This window comes from Lutjanus erythropterus, chromosome 8, assembly GCF_056507025.1.
Source record: "Lutjanus erythropterus isolate fLutEry1 chromosome 8, fLutEry1.hap2, whole genome shotgun sequence".
Lineage (NCBI taxonomy): Eukaryota > Metazoa > Chordata > Actinopteri > Lutjaniformes > Lutjanidae > Lutjanus > Lutjanus erythropterus.
In genome coordinates this window covers 15,773,769-15,788,543 of record NC_139324.1, presented here as the reverse complement: position 1 = coordinate 15,788,543, position 14,775 = coordinate 15,773,769, and the positions used below count along the sequence as shown (strand labels likewise).

General features: G+C 42.9%; 1 protein-coding gene across 3 annotated transcripts in view; it reads right to left on the bottom strand.

Moving 5' to 3' along the window:
* Window positions 1-4,303: 4,303 nt before the first annotated feature.
* The window catches only part of bcor (BCL6 corepressor), a 60,780-nt gene continuing 50,308 nt past the window's right edge, over window positions 4,304-14,775 (bottom strand). For all 3 annotated transcript variants that reach the window (XM_084724676.1, XM_084724677.1, XM_084724679.1), the window contains 5 exons: window positions 10,433-10,599; window positions 9,567-9,712; window positions 7,440-7,517; window positions 5,577-5,730; window positions 4,304-5,475 (listed from right to left, as the gene is read on the bottom strand). In XM_084724676.1, coding sequence (XP_084580802.1) covers window positions 5,145-5,475; window positions 5,577-5,730; window positions 7,440-7,517; window positions 9,567-9,712; window positions 10,433-10,599 — 876 coding nt within the window. In that variant the 3' untranslated portion in view covers window positions 4,304-5,144. The remainder of the gene's footprint in view (window positions 5,476-5,576; window positions 5,731-7,439; window positions 7,518-9,566; window positions 9,713-10,432; window positions 10,600-14,775) is intronic.

The following is a 14,775-nucleotide window of genomic DNA, read 5'->3' as shown; positions in this document are numbered from 1 at the left end:
GACTTGACTGCAGCTTTTTGTCTCCACCTCCTGCTGCGGCCGCCTGATCTCATCTACTCTCCAGGTGAGGCGCAGTTCATCTCGAACAAGCCTAATATAAAGGAAGAAGTGTGGGCCAGCTACTTGAAAACCGGTAAGTGATTGGTTGTCAGGATGGACAGGTGACAGGAGTGTGGGGTTAATTGATTAATTTCCCAGGGACAGTGCATGTTAATAAACATTATTGTGAATATGCCAGAATTGGTCAAAAGGCTAGTATTTATTGGCCAGATGTAAAGTTGGCAACCTAAAATCAATTGAATTAATTTAAGAAATCTTCCTGTATATGATAATCTGGGGCAGGTCACTTTGAAATCTGAACACGCCACACGCCAAGCTCAGACTCACCAACTTTTCAGAAGTGTTATGAAGAAATGACAAGAAAAGAAAGCTGAATGAGAAAATGTATATAATTCAGAGAAATTTCATGACCTCATTAACTCAGAACAAATAAAATGTCATATTTCTTCGTAAAGATTTTAAATAAAGCCAATATCAGATATCAAACATGAATTTCTTTATAATTTTTTGTTTGATTCATATTTTATTCTCCTTTATTTCTTTGTTTTATTTCTTTAACATTCTATTTTATTATTCTATTCTTGATTATTCTTTTTCACTTATAAATCTTTTATTTTCATTGGGGCCGACCTAATTCTTTATGGGGCCCTCAGCAGAATTTGAATTTGGAACTCCCACCGCTGCAGTGCCCCAAATATTACTGACTGTTGTTAGTGCTTTTATCCATCTATTGTTTTTTTATTTTAAAAAGGCAGCAAACTCACAAGTCTGGTCTGCTGCTAGTTTGCACTTTAATATTCAAAGCAACAGGTCTGCTGTGTGCATGAATGTGACACCAGCTCTGAAGGGGCCTTCACATGATAAGAAATTTGCTCCAGACTCGGGCAGGGCATAGAGGGGCAAGACACAGCACTACAACCACTACGTTCTGTCTGCCTGGTATACAAACAGCTGAGCTAACTTCAACAATGGATTTAGATAAGTTCATGAACTACATGACTCACAAACCTCATAGCCCAACCCGAGTGCTCACATTTCACTATGCATTACATTCACTAGCAAGATAATAGTCTGTTTTTAATGTTGTGTTGTACAGTTTGGGGAACCCTGACACACTTTTCTTCTCTCGTGTCTGAAAGGGAACCCTTGATTTGTTAAACTGCCATGAGATTTGTGTATGTTGTTCAAATAATTTTAACTTTGAGTGCAGCAGTCCACGGCATATCCAAGCCAAGGGTAGCAGAAACCAGTAGTATCAGCTAACCATTCCATTATTGTGGACTTTTTATTGTGGCGTCACCGAGCTGTATTGTTACATCCCTGCCGCTGACAACGGTCACATCACAGAAAAAAAGGTGGTGATGATGATAAAATACCCCAACACACACCCACCCCACACACAGACACACACACACCTCACAGGACCCCTGTTGGTCCCCAGATCCCAGGTTGCACTGGTCTGATGGTCTGTATGACTGAAAATATCGTTTTGGTAGACTTTCCCACAACTCTGACCCTCTTCTAAGAAGTCTTTAAATGCCATACAGCTGCTAATTCACCAAAAATCTTTGTGGAGCACATTAACGATGCAGAAAATCTCCATGAAGCACACACTAACCACCAAGTGAAGCACACAAACAATCATTTTAGGTCTACTTCCGACTGGTTCATTGTTCAATTCTGGTGCATTGTACTGTCAGTTTGGATGGAAAAAACTTTCATAGTGGAGTGTATAATGGCTGTGCAGTGTAATCCTGTGTAATATGTAGGCCTCACAGAAATTTACAGCCATTTTTCCTCCTAGATGATGTCCATTTATAAAGCATAATAGCTGGTTATTAGCAGCTTATGTTGAAAGCCATGTCTTTATCTCTAAAATTACATCCTGCTGTGCAGTAAGGAGGGTGAATGGGGCCCTCCTGCACCTTATGCCTAAGGATATGACTCTCTGACTTCACTGTTTGGGCTGAGAAACTGAGGTCTCTGAGGCTGAACTTTTTTTTTCAGTATTTCAATTAGCTGTCTGACAGCCTCTTGTCACTCCCTGACCTTTACCTGGATATGTGAAATGGGCCAACTCCCCTCTGCCTGGAGACAGCCGCCAAAGCTCCAACTTCACTCCATAAAGCTCTCTGAACCCTGCTGCTAAATAAAACAAGCATTCATGTTACACTCTTATAATCTTTTCAGCATACAAATAAGTCCTAAGATCATCCTGGTGCCCGATGATGATTTTAGACTGCTTTCTCTCTTTCTTCAGAGGATGTCTCTAGGGGCTCATTTATGGCCTGAGGGGCTAGATTGCCCATGTCCATCTCCAAAGCTCCATTGTCAGCTTGTGGATCAGCTAAACCCCCCCTCTTGAATTTTGCCCTGGCTCTTGGCAGTTTGCCAGCAATCTCTTTGCACCCACTCTGCAGAGATAGGGCAGTTGAGAATTTAGTTTTCTCATTTCGTCATTTTTGTGGAAGCTGAACCGGATCATCATGCTGAGACATGCTTATTTCATGCATTTCTCCAGAGCCTCTCAGACTGATATGTTTTTCTCTGCAGCAGTCCTTACAGCCATTTGCAGCCTTTACAGTTGTGAGAGCAAAGATCCAATGCTGATTCATACACTCCAGGCATATTCAGGATGTGATACAGAGGCTTTATTAAAGACACTCCCTAACTTGTACATCATATTTTACCTGTTTGGTAAGATATGGTCACGATATCCTGAACTCAAGGTTTTCTAAAAGCCCTGACTTCAGGACAGACATGTACACAACTTCCCATGTAATTACGTGGAGTTTAGGAGTTCCATTTGAAGGCAGTGTTAAGTCAGCTGACTAAGCCCACTCTTTCTTTTATCCCACAAATTACCATTGTTGTAAATTTCCCTAAAATGTCTTCCTCTACAGATTTATCTAAAGATGTTACCAGCACCTCTCTGTCTTGAAGTGAAGTGCCCATCATTGTTTTTGCTCCATTGTTTACATAAGTTTTTCACTTGTAGCTAACTACAACTAACTAAATGGAGAGAAATCTTACTTTACGCACAATAGTAATGATACCTGATTGGCTTTCTGTGCAGTAGTTTGGGTGTTCCTTTGTACAAATTGTGTAAATTATGTTCTTTCCTACTTAGACCGTGTTACACAATATGACAGGTGTGGAAAATTCATAGCAGCATCGGCTGACAAATGGTTCTAGTGACTTTGAAGTTTCTAGGGTTCAGTTTAGTTAGTACAGGTGACCATTTTCACCTGATTTTCAAAAGTTAGGTTCGGTCAATAGTTATCTAAAGGAACTTGGAGACTATTTGAAGCTTTTTATTTTTGGTAGCACTTGTCCGCACAAAGAAAAGTATGGAGTCTTACTAGGAATGTCCTTTTAAAATTATATTTTGACACATGGGCAAAAACAACAACAACAACAAAGCAGTAATAATCGCCAACTTAAGACAGTTATCATGTCAGTTGATAGTGTGATTAAGAGGTACATTTCCCCAAACCAGTTAATACTTAGTTAAATGACCAAATACTGAATCACACTAAATATGGTGCTCATATTGCTCTGTTGGTAGTCCTGCCTTGATGGAGACAACAAATTGCCTTGAAATTACTAGTGCTACTACTACTGCTAACAATGTTAATGTAATAATAATAACAACAACAACAACTATTATTATTATTACTATTATCATTATTACTATTATTATTATTATTATTATTATTATTATTATTATTATTATTATTATCATTATAGGTACCCTGAATTTAGTAGCTTACTGATGGATCATAGGAGCACCATAAAATAAAAAAATGTTTGTAAAAGAATAAGAAAACAAATGTGGACATACATATAAATTATGCTTTACTGTATACATTTAATTATTCTATTCTTTTACTTTTTATATTTCCGTATTTTACTCATTTACTGAGGCCAGTGAAATTCACCCGTGGTAACAGTTTTTGCACACTGGGGGGCGCTGCAAACCACAAGTTTTTCCGCACGGAGCGGCAGCAGGCGGCAGTGCTCAGTCATGGCTGCAGCAATTAATTGCACGATACGTATGATACAGAAATATTCCAAGAGATGGCAATATAGGATTGAGTTGTTGTTCACGCCTGACTGACATACGGGAGTAGAATACATTAATTAGGCAAGAAGATTCATTTTGACAGGGCAGCTGGCAAAACTTTAGTTTTAACAACCCAATTTGATTCAACACCGACAAAAAAAAAAGGAGCACAACACGTTTCCTCTTGCAGTTTGTATATTTATTTTAAAGCAACTTCTTTGTAAAATATAAATACAAATTATGAGATATTTTAATTACAAAGTTAAAACAAAAATGAACACACCAAAAATTACTTTACTGCAGTAGCCTCCCTGTTATATACAAGCTCTGTGCCGAAGGGTGAATATCAACATTATCTTAAAACTTTATTATACAAACAATTTTGCAGTTTTGCATGTTAAATTACAGACTAAACAGGAAGCAAAACTTGAACATTTGGGAAAAAAAAAAAGATACATTAGAATAGCCCCTGAGGCTCAAGCGAGCGCTAAAGTCTGAGGAGGAAAAAAAGAAAAACAGGACATCATGTGCTTCCTATAAACACAAATACCACATTCAATAGCACAGTCTTAGTACTATCCTGTACAGCTACACACAGGCACAGTGTGCTGCGCGCTCACACGCTCATCTAATTGCTGACAACACGACAACACTCTGTTGCCATATAAAATCTTTCAGAGGAGTTGTGAGCAACATCCAAAAGGAAAAAAAATCTCTTAATATTATATATATATATATATTTATTTATTTATACATATATTAATTTATAAAAATAAGACCATTATTAAGTCTATTGAGTCACAAATGAATTGCTCCTCAGATAACGGAGGGAAACGCTTCAGCAGCCCGGTCAGCCAGCAGGTCAGTCCATCTGTACAGTAAACCAGTGCTGGTCCAGAGCAGGGCCGAAGCGCGGGAACTAAGGGTCAGGCTAAGGCATATTGTCATAACCTCTGGTCGGTTCTAAAGCAGACTGCAGTCGGTATGGATCAGAGTCTGGGTTTAGTGGCTTCAGGGGTCAGGATGAGCCCAACCTGCCAACAGCCTTGATTCTGTCCTTCAGTTTGTCCCCCTGGTGGTCCCAGTGGTCATCCAGACACTCCAGTGTGGAGCCTAGGAGAGCGGCCAGCTCGGCGCTGTCCTCCACCAGGTCCAGCAGGTCCTTACTGTCAGGATGGAAGCCCTCCAGCTCTTCTGGGCAGGAGAAGAGCTGTGACAGCGAGGCCTGCCGGTAAAACTCTGCCTCTGCCACAGTCACCACCTCCATGTGGGGGAAGGTCTGTCGGAAACCGCGAGCTGACATCCGCAGCCGGCGAAGCACGTCGGACAGTAGTAGCCAGTTCCTGGGCCTGAAAGGGAAAAATCAGCCAATGTTTAGGAATGAGGGCTGGCAGAGAGGCATAAAAATGTAAAAAAAAAAAGTGTGCCTGCTGTTGAGATCAAAGCTCACCCTTGGGAGAGGGACACCTGGATGTTGTAGCAGGGCAGCAGAGGTCGGTCAGAGAACTCAAACTCAAACACCTCCTTTTTATCCTCCTCATCCTCATCGTCGGGGCCTGGGGGGTCAGCTAGGATGTCATAGACACCACCCTCTTCACTTGACTCTGACAAATACAAAAAAATGCAAAATAATTTTTAGTGAAGATCCACATCATCATAAAAGACAAAGATAGGTACAGGCATCAAAGACTCTTTGGCTACATTCACACTACAAACCTTAGTGCTATTAGTGCTTTTAAATGTGACCAATATCAGATTCCAGTGTGAACTGCTCATGTGCAAAAAAAACAATACAGACTTCCCACGCAGCATGCTGTCGTAGAAGTATCACAGAAGTAAACATGGAGGCAACTGAAGTCAGTGTTTCATATGTAAGTTCATCCAAAATTTCTACCTTTAGTCTGTATAAAACAGTATTAAATGTGATTTTGTTTGTTACACCTCAAGTATGTAAAATTAGGTTTCTAAATTGAATGGATGCTCCATTTTGCAGCTTTATTGGACTTGTACAGACATGTGTGAGCCACCAGAGCCAGCGGACGGTGACCTGTCAACTCTTTAGATAAATCAACTTGTTCCTCTCGGTCTGCAACAGGATGGACATTAAAAAAAAAAAAAAAAAGTAACCAAGAACCGTGGCTGATTTGAACTAGATTGAAAGAGTTGCTTAAGATACTTTTGTGACTGAGGGGGAAGGGAGGGAGAGTGTTGAGACAGTTCGCTTGTGACGGGTGAACGAAACAACCAGGTTACTTAAAGCTAGTACAAACAATTTTAATGTTTTATTGATCTTTGAGGCCCCTGCGGACAAAAGTGGTAGTGTTTCCACCATAATACCCACAAAATGCAACATCAAAAATACAATTACCCAAATAAAAAACTCCCCCTGCCTCTTTTTTTAACTGGCTAACTTCTCTGTAACTGGGACAATGCAAACAGAGGCAGCTTGATCTGATTTTAGGGACAACCTGACCTGGTGGCAGGCATTAGGAACAAGTAAATAGAAATAGCTGATCTTCTCATAGACAGTCTTGTTTGCTTATGTAGGTCATATAGAGGCATCAGTATTGAAGTGAGAATGTTTCATAACCACTTAAAAGACAGACTTTAACTACATCTAGCTCTGCAAGAGTCTTCTGGCAAGACACTTCATGTGAATGACTGATGTACAAGTCCCATAAATTCTGATATTCAGGTTACTACCTACTTTCTTATGTCAAACGCAAGCACTTATTGTATATGTATATAAATACATATACTCAAACTGATTGTCTCACTTCTTTATTAAATGGAATCAGGTGTTAATGTACTAAAAAAAACCAAATGTGTGTCATGATAGGTTTCTACAGAAAGGTGAAAAATTAAATGAAAACACAGCAAAGATTCATGTTTTCAAAATACAACACCTGTCACTTTTTTTATTCCTTTTCCTAAAGGTGAACTACTCAGTCAGGTAGCTATTTATTATAAAAGTAATGCAAATACAATTTCAATGGTTTCAAGCACTTAATCCAAAATCCAAGCACTTATTCGCATGTTGCGATTCAAATATTTTCAAGGATTTCTAATACCCAAAAAAACTGTGGATATGACTGATCACACTGAGGTCACACTGCAAAAAAATCATTTGATTCAGGACCACATATGAAAGTGGGCCAAATCAGAATAGTAAAGATCAGATTCCATATGATATGTGCTGTTTACACCGTCATAAAGAAACAGATCTGAGTCATATATGAGCCATTTTTCTTGCAGCCTTTGTAAGCACAAAAACACACACACACACACACACAGGGTGCTGATCAGTACTCACCACACACAGCGCTGCCATAGAATTCCCAATAAAGCCCCGGGTCATCATCTGAGCGGCCCTGAAGGTCAGCAAAATAATCTATGGAGAGAGGAGAGGCGCGAAGCCTGTTATTCAAGAGCTGCAGCCCCGGGGACAGGCAACGAGGCAAATACAATTGCCCTTTAAGACTACAGCAGAAAAATGGATAAAGAGCACAGTAAAATAGAAGAGGAGGAGGAGGAGGGGCGGTGTCAAGAGAGAAAAGAGAAACAAACAGAGCAAATGTTTCGGGGGAGGAGAGGGGAGGGAGGGAGGGAGGGGAGCTGATGGTCAGGGGCCAGCGGCTGTACCACGGGGGAGGAGAGCGACTGTCTCCGCTGGGTTAGAGCTGGCTCGGTGCAGAGCGGGGTTGCAGGAGGCTGCCAGGAATCAAACAAGAACCACACACAGTCGCCGAGCGTGCGCGCAAACACACACACACACACACACAAGCTGGAAACAAACAAGCAGAGGGAGCTGGATAAGCACACACAGTGAGAGCAAAGTGTGTATTCAGCACGCACGCATGCACACACACACACACGCGCGCACACACACACACACAGACAGAGTGAGAGCTGGGCTTTGTGCCAGTGCTGAGGCGTGGGGCGTCTGGCGTGTGTTTGGAGGGATTAACGGCCTCCAGATGAGTGGGACCAGGTGGAGGGAGGGCAGCAATCGCTCGCTCGCGCTCATTTTCTCCAGCGCTCTGTCTCCCTCTCCGCTCTGTCAATCTAGCAGCCATCGATCCATCCATCGATCCATCCATCCATCCATCCATCCATCCATCCATCCATCCATCCATCCATCCATCCCCACTCTTTTCACAATTCAACACCATCTTTCCTTGCTGTCTACACATAAATCTCCCTTTTTGCACTAAACCTGTTCAGCCCTCCACTGAGGCGTGAACTTACACCTGTTCATCAGTCTCGTCTCTTTCACTAAAGCCTCCGGTGCGTCTCAGATCATCGCTCTTAACTAGTTAGATGTTCATGTAATATTAAGCAGCCGGCTACAGAGTGTATGCGTGTGCCATTTCCTCCTCCTGTACACAAACTTGTGTTGCCTCAACGAGCCCGATCAACACACAAGACCGCATCAGAGTCGAGCGGCGTGGCAGCCGGGTGAAAAGACAGACTCAGGCGCTCACACGCACGCATACAAAAGCAGAGTCTCCAGCCAGAGCGAAGCCCATTTCCGCACGTACGCTGAGCAAACACAGTTGGCGTTGCTAAGTAACCAGATAGAGGAGCTCAGAGGCAGCAGCACGCACCCCGGCGGGCTGAGACTCCCTGTCTAACAGGTGGTCGAGGGAGGGAGAGGGGTGGGAAGGGGGGAGGAGGAGGAGGGTGCCGGAGGGGAAACGGGATGACAGAGACGGTCATGTCTTGTAGCGGCGGTTGGGAGCTGGAGGGCAAGGATTTACAGAGAGGGACTCGCACCAACAGGTTGCACAGAGGTCAGAGCAGTGAAAGAACAGTCAACAGTGAAATGAGCCAAGATTGGGGCATTTGGGAGCTGGGTCACTGCCCAATCCTTTCAACAATTTACCCTTGCCCCACCTCAATATATCCACTCTCTGGGGTACCTGCAGTCTAAAAACACCTTTATCTCCTCAGGTTTTTAATCATTTTATAGCGATGTGATTTTAACTTTCACTACACAAGTCATGGAACTGTAGGTCTATTGTCTGTAAAACTTTATCCAAACTAGTTAAAACCAGCTTTATCCATAAAAGACGCATATGTGTGCTGAGGAGTTGCTGTTTCTGAGGACTTAGATGTTTATTATTCTAATTCATGGCTAATTAATGATTTACATTATTTCTACTTGCAATTTCTTATTTGCAAGGGAGCTCCTGAAGTTTAATCTTATTTTATTTATTTTTTGCTAAGAAATGACATGTGATTGAATTAATCAAACCAGTCTAAACCAGGTACAGAATCTGGGTTAAAAAAATGTCCTCAGTAGTTATTTCTGTTCTCAGAATACACTGGCTTATACTTAAGTCTTTGAACATGTCCAGAGGGGGGACAGGGTGAGGATGTAGACTGCAACCAACAACTTGGCTAAATAACTAGACAGAAAAGCCAGCTGGGATCTTACCAGTGAGGAAACGCTCCATGCTGTCGCTGTGGGTCATCTTGAGCAGGCCGCGGCCAGAATATGTGGCCAGGGTGGGGTCAGCGCCATAAGACAGTAGGATTCGCACCACGTCCAGGTGGTCATTCTCCACAGCATCATGAATCGGTCTAGACACACACAAATATACATTTGTTTTAGATTGCATTACACAGCCTTTTCTGCCAGGAAAGTGCCGTAGCGTACACTTAAACTGATATTAATTTTTTACGTGGCTAAAAAGTGTTATGCTGTCCACAGCAGTACATCCATGCTGGTACTCCCCTCTGCTACTTTATACAACCCGACTTCAAATAACCAGAACTATTCCTTTAAAAGAACACACTCTCGTGCCGTAAAATATTTTTCACCTATTAAGATTTCCCCTAAACTCTGACCTGGTGGGGCATAAAGTAAAATGCAAAATAAAAGACTGACATTCTTCTTAGCAATGGTCACCTGTGTACTGTAATACTCCAACTGTTTAATAAAAGCTGAACTGCTACTCAATGCACCTTTATGACCTGTGCATAGTTTCCAAGAACAGACCCCCTACTGTAAATTTTAATAACGCAGCAATAAAAGCATACTTTTTTAAAATAGCAGCTAATCTGTCAAATCACCGCTCTTGCCAAGAAAATATAAAAAGATCAATCACAGAAATATTGTTATGAGCAAAATTCAAGCGACCACATTGATGATTAAGTCCTGGCTTACCCTATTAGAAAAAAAGGCCACAATCATGTCTGTATTGTGCGCCGAGATGTGTTTATGCAGACAGAAGTTTCTGTGACTGTGTGTGCATATGAATGACTGTGTGTGTTTGTTTGTTTGTTTGTTTGTTTGTTTACCTGGTGCCATCCTGCGCGCTGCAGTTGATGTCTGCCCCGTAATCCAGCAGGTGTTGGACTATGCTGAGCCAGCCACGGGCACATGCCTCATGGAGAGCACAGTAACCCGCGTAGTCTCTGTGATTCACCTCACACACTCTGTTCTCCAGACAGTACAGCACCACCTCCTAAAACAGAGCCAACACACAGGGGTTTTAACACGTGTATAAACTGTATGCATGTGTGTGAAACAACAACCCAGGCAACACAAGACCAAACACACAAGTCAGACAGAGCAGACGTATGCGCAAACACTCCTTCCCTTTACAGTTCCTGTGGGACAGAAATTAGGGAAAGGAGGAACTGAGTGTGTTCCCGTGCCGGACAAACACACACACACACACACACACACATGCACAAATGCTCCATAATACTAGAGCTGGCGCCAAAACACATCGAGGAGACTAAGTGTGACTCAACTGTATTTAGCCTGCCAGATTCTGCTTGTGCATGTATGAGTGTGTGTGACACTGTGTGGTTGGTTGTGTGTGTGTGTGTGTGTGTGTGTGTGTGTGTGTGTGTGTGTGTGTGTGTGTGTGTGTGTGTGTGTGCGTGTGCGTGTGTGCCATGGCTCGGCCTGGACGCCACTGTGGCAGCCAGTTACGATGGCTGGGCTCTGAACACAGCATAATGGAAGCGGAACAAAGAGATTTGATAGAGGCGCTCAAGAGCTGGAAGCGTTTCCTCTGGTCTCAGGCTGTGACAGTTGGGCATCCAGCAGTAAGTAGTCAGACTGGTTTTTATTGGACAGGAGCAGCCTGAACAGACAGGGGACAGAGAGACAGGGAGCAGCCCACCAATGTGTGTTGATATGTGGCCTATCCGAGTCTGACAAGTGTGTTTCAACACTGCAGGTATGTGTTTTTATCTGTGTGGATATGCAACTTACAGGGATGGTTCTGATTTTAGCCACCTAAAAGACGGCAGACCTAAAAAAAATGCAATATCAGTTTAAGTGAATGCTATATTAAGAATATTTTCACCACTTAACTGTGTCATCACCATATCACGTGTCGTTATACAAGACAAATCTTCTTCTTCCCAAAGCAACTAGACTCCTAAACAAAAACAATCATTTTACCTCTCAGAAAACATTTGCCTTGATTGGTTTGTTTGGCATTTTAAGGGATTAAAATAGTCACACAATACCACAAACTAACAGCCAAGCAACGCCAAGGTTCTGCCAGGTGAAATGAGTGTTTTTGCTTTAGGAGTCTGTCAGTTGCTTTGGAAAGAGTGATATTTCTCTTATTTACTATCAGTTTCCATCAGAAGAGACTGTTCAACAAAAGCAGTGAAAATATTCTAAATACAATGTACACTTAAATTGATAATAATTTTTTAAGGTCTGTCTCTTTTAAGTGGCTTAAATATGTTTTGCTGCTGACCCTGTACACAGCAGTACAGCACTTAGTCCTCACAGCCAATATACAAAGCAACCATACTCTTTAAGCAAAAAACAGCCAAACTCCATGGATGAAATCAGCAATTTTACCTCAAAGAGTATGAGAGGTACTGATCTACCACTACCTAATTTGGTTAGTTTGTCTATATTATTGTGGGAATTTGGTGAATCTGCATCTCTTTTTAAACGACAAACTCATGTGGACCCTGTCCACAGCAGTACAGTGCTTATCTTCTGTGCTGATACTCCTCTCTGCTTCTCCAAACTGGGGGCGTGCTGACTGGCATCTACTGCAGATAATACACTGACTATGGAGTAGTAAGTACCTGATACAACCCCACTTCAAATAGGTGTATCTGTAGACCCTTGATAAAAACAGAAAATACCTAATTTGTATATATTTCATTATATGTATACGCAAATACACGGTTCATACGTCCAGACACACTCATATTCTGTCCTGCTAACAGTCCTGTGCCGAGGGGAGGAAAGCTGCTCATCTGAACCTGGGGAATGACTCCAAACTTCCATTTCTATGCTAATTCTAGCCCGCCGTCTCGTCCAAGTGTTTATCTCTCTCTTCCACTCTCTCTCTCTCCCTCTCTTTCAGCACAGGGCGGATGGAGGGAGGAAGAGGGAAGGAAAGGAAAAGGCAGCGGAGAGAAAACAGACCAACGGAGGCATGAGAAAGAAGAGAGGCTAGAGAGGACGGAAGAACGGGAGGAGAAGAAGAGAGGCAACACCCCAACAGATGACAGATTAATGAATCTGTGGATGAGATCTGCCGGGGCTGTCCTCTGGGCTGCTACTGATAATAACAAGAGATGAGTGGTAGTGGTGGTGTGAAGTGTATGGAGTGGGGAGGGTGGGGTGGGGGGTGTAGTGATAGGAGTGAACAGAGGACCATCGAACCGGGGAGGAAGGAAGGAGCGATGATGAGGAAAAAAGGGAGAGAAGTGGACAGAGAGAAGAAGTGAGCAAGTGCGAGCGAGAAAAAGTGTGAGAGGAAGAGAGAAACAAGAGGAGCAGGAGGGGAGGGTGGGGGGGGATGTGGGACGCCGCTCCAACTGGTTTTCACTTGCTGCCAACACTCTGTTTGCCTGCTGGAGAGAGATTCAGGAGCGCTGTGCCGAAGCTCCCCTCTGGGGGATTCCACTCGCTGTGTGTGTGTGTGTGTGTGTGTGTGTGTGTGTGTGTGTGTGTGTGTGTGTGTGTGTGTGTGTGTGTGTGTGTGTGTGTGTGTGCATGAGTCTGTCTGTGTGTGTGAGTGAATGAGAGCAAGTGTTAGAGAGACTGACGGCTAGAGAGTGTTGATATGCAGCTTGCCTAAGTGTGTGTGCGTGTGTGTGTGTGTGTGTGTGTGTGTGTGTGTGTGTGTGTGTGTGTGTGTGTGTGTGTGTGTGTGTGTGTGTGTGGCTGTGGAGGAGGCGTAGCGCTAAACCTCCGAAGCCGTGTTTAATATCGCTGGGAGAGAGCGAGGAGCTTAGCACGAGAGCCCCGGCTTCCCGCCACACACACACACACACACACACACACACGCACACACACACACACATACACGCACGCACGCACGCACACACTCCTCCGCAGTAAAATGAGACACCGCCCCCCTTCCTCCCCTCCGTCCTCTAATCTCCCTCTCTAGAATGCTTCCCTGCGCTCGCCTGCAATCAATGCATCACTCAGACATTTAACCCCTTGCAGAGCTGCCTTGTATGCTCCCCATACACAACACGTGTGTGCTTTTATATAGATGTGTATTAGCAGGTGATGCATGAGTGGCTTTCCCACCACAATAATGAGGCAACAGTCTAACAGTAAAGTTGGTGCATGCCTAGACAAGTTAAAAGGTGTGGATATTTGTACTAGGAATGTGTGCGATTAGTCGACTATACGATTAAACTTCCCCACCATCGGTAGTTGGCACCAGAAATATTAGTTGTTTAAACTATTTATCAACATCTCATTCATGCACGATGCCAGTTATCTGTTGCCACTGAGATTTTATGCAGGCGCCTGCCATTAGTCAGGGCTGCGGCACAGTCAGACAGCAGCCCGTCTTGCCCAGTGCATATGCCCTGATCGCCCTGGCAACCCCGGGTGTTTATATCAGCAAAGTCGGACAGATGACAGCTCATAAAACCAGCGCGGTTTGGCAGCGTTTTAATCTAGAAAACGAAAATGATGTTGAATGTAGACTGTGACAGAATAAGCTGATATATAATCACTCAACTGGAGAAACGTGCCCACATTAAGGACAGACACGGACATAAACCTGCAAGTGGAGCTGCTGCTGCTGCTGTTGCTGTTGTTAGCACTACTAACATTAACCACACTGTGTAGCAGGCTGGCAGCTAACGTCAGTTCTGGGTCCTTTACCCACGAACGTTCATCCTTTTTGGTCTGAAAAGGTGAAGCATTTATTGAGTTGTCGTCATGTTTTGTACATTAATGTGTAAGGTTTGTATTGCACAGCACAATGTAGGGCGCATTTCAGCGGCACTTAAAGTACGATTTGGCGATTGTAGACTGTGATTAACAGTTTCAAATGACTCTTAATACACACAGTATTTTTTTGGACAGTGTTTAATATTTAAATTAATAAATTCTGCTAAATTTGAACTGCTTTCTGAGTGATTTGTTAGTGATAGACTAGTTGACTTGTCTAAATAAAATTTTGCGTTTAATCGACAGGGAAATTAGTCACCAGGAACATCCCTAATTTGTACATGTGTGTAGCCTGTTGTTGAATGACTGTGCTGGAATCTCTCCTCTGATGAACTTGGATGGAGTTAATTAATATCACACACCATTAGCCAACTGAAGAATTAAGATAAATAAAGGAATAATCACCCATTACTTGTTCGTTAACAATTAAGGCCTCCACTTCCAACCAATA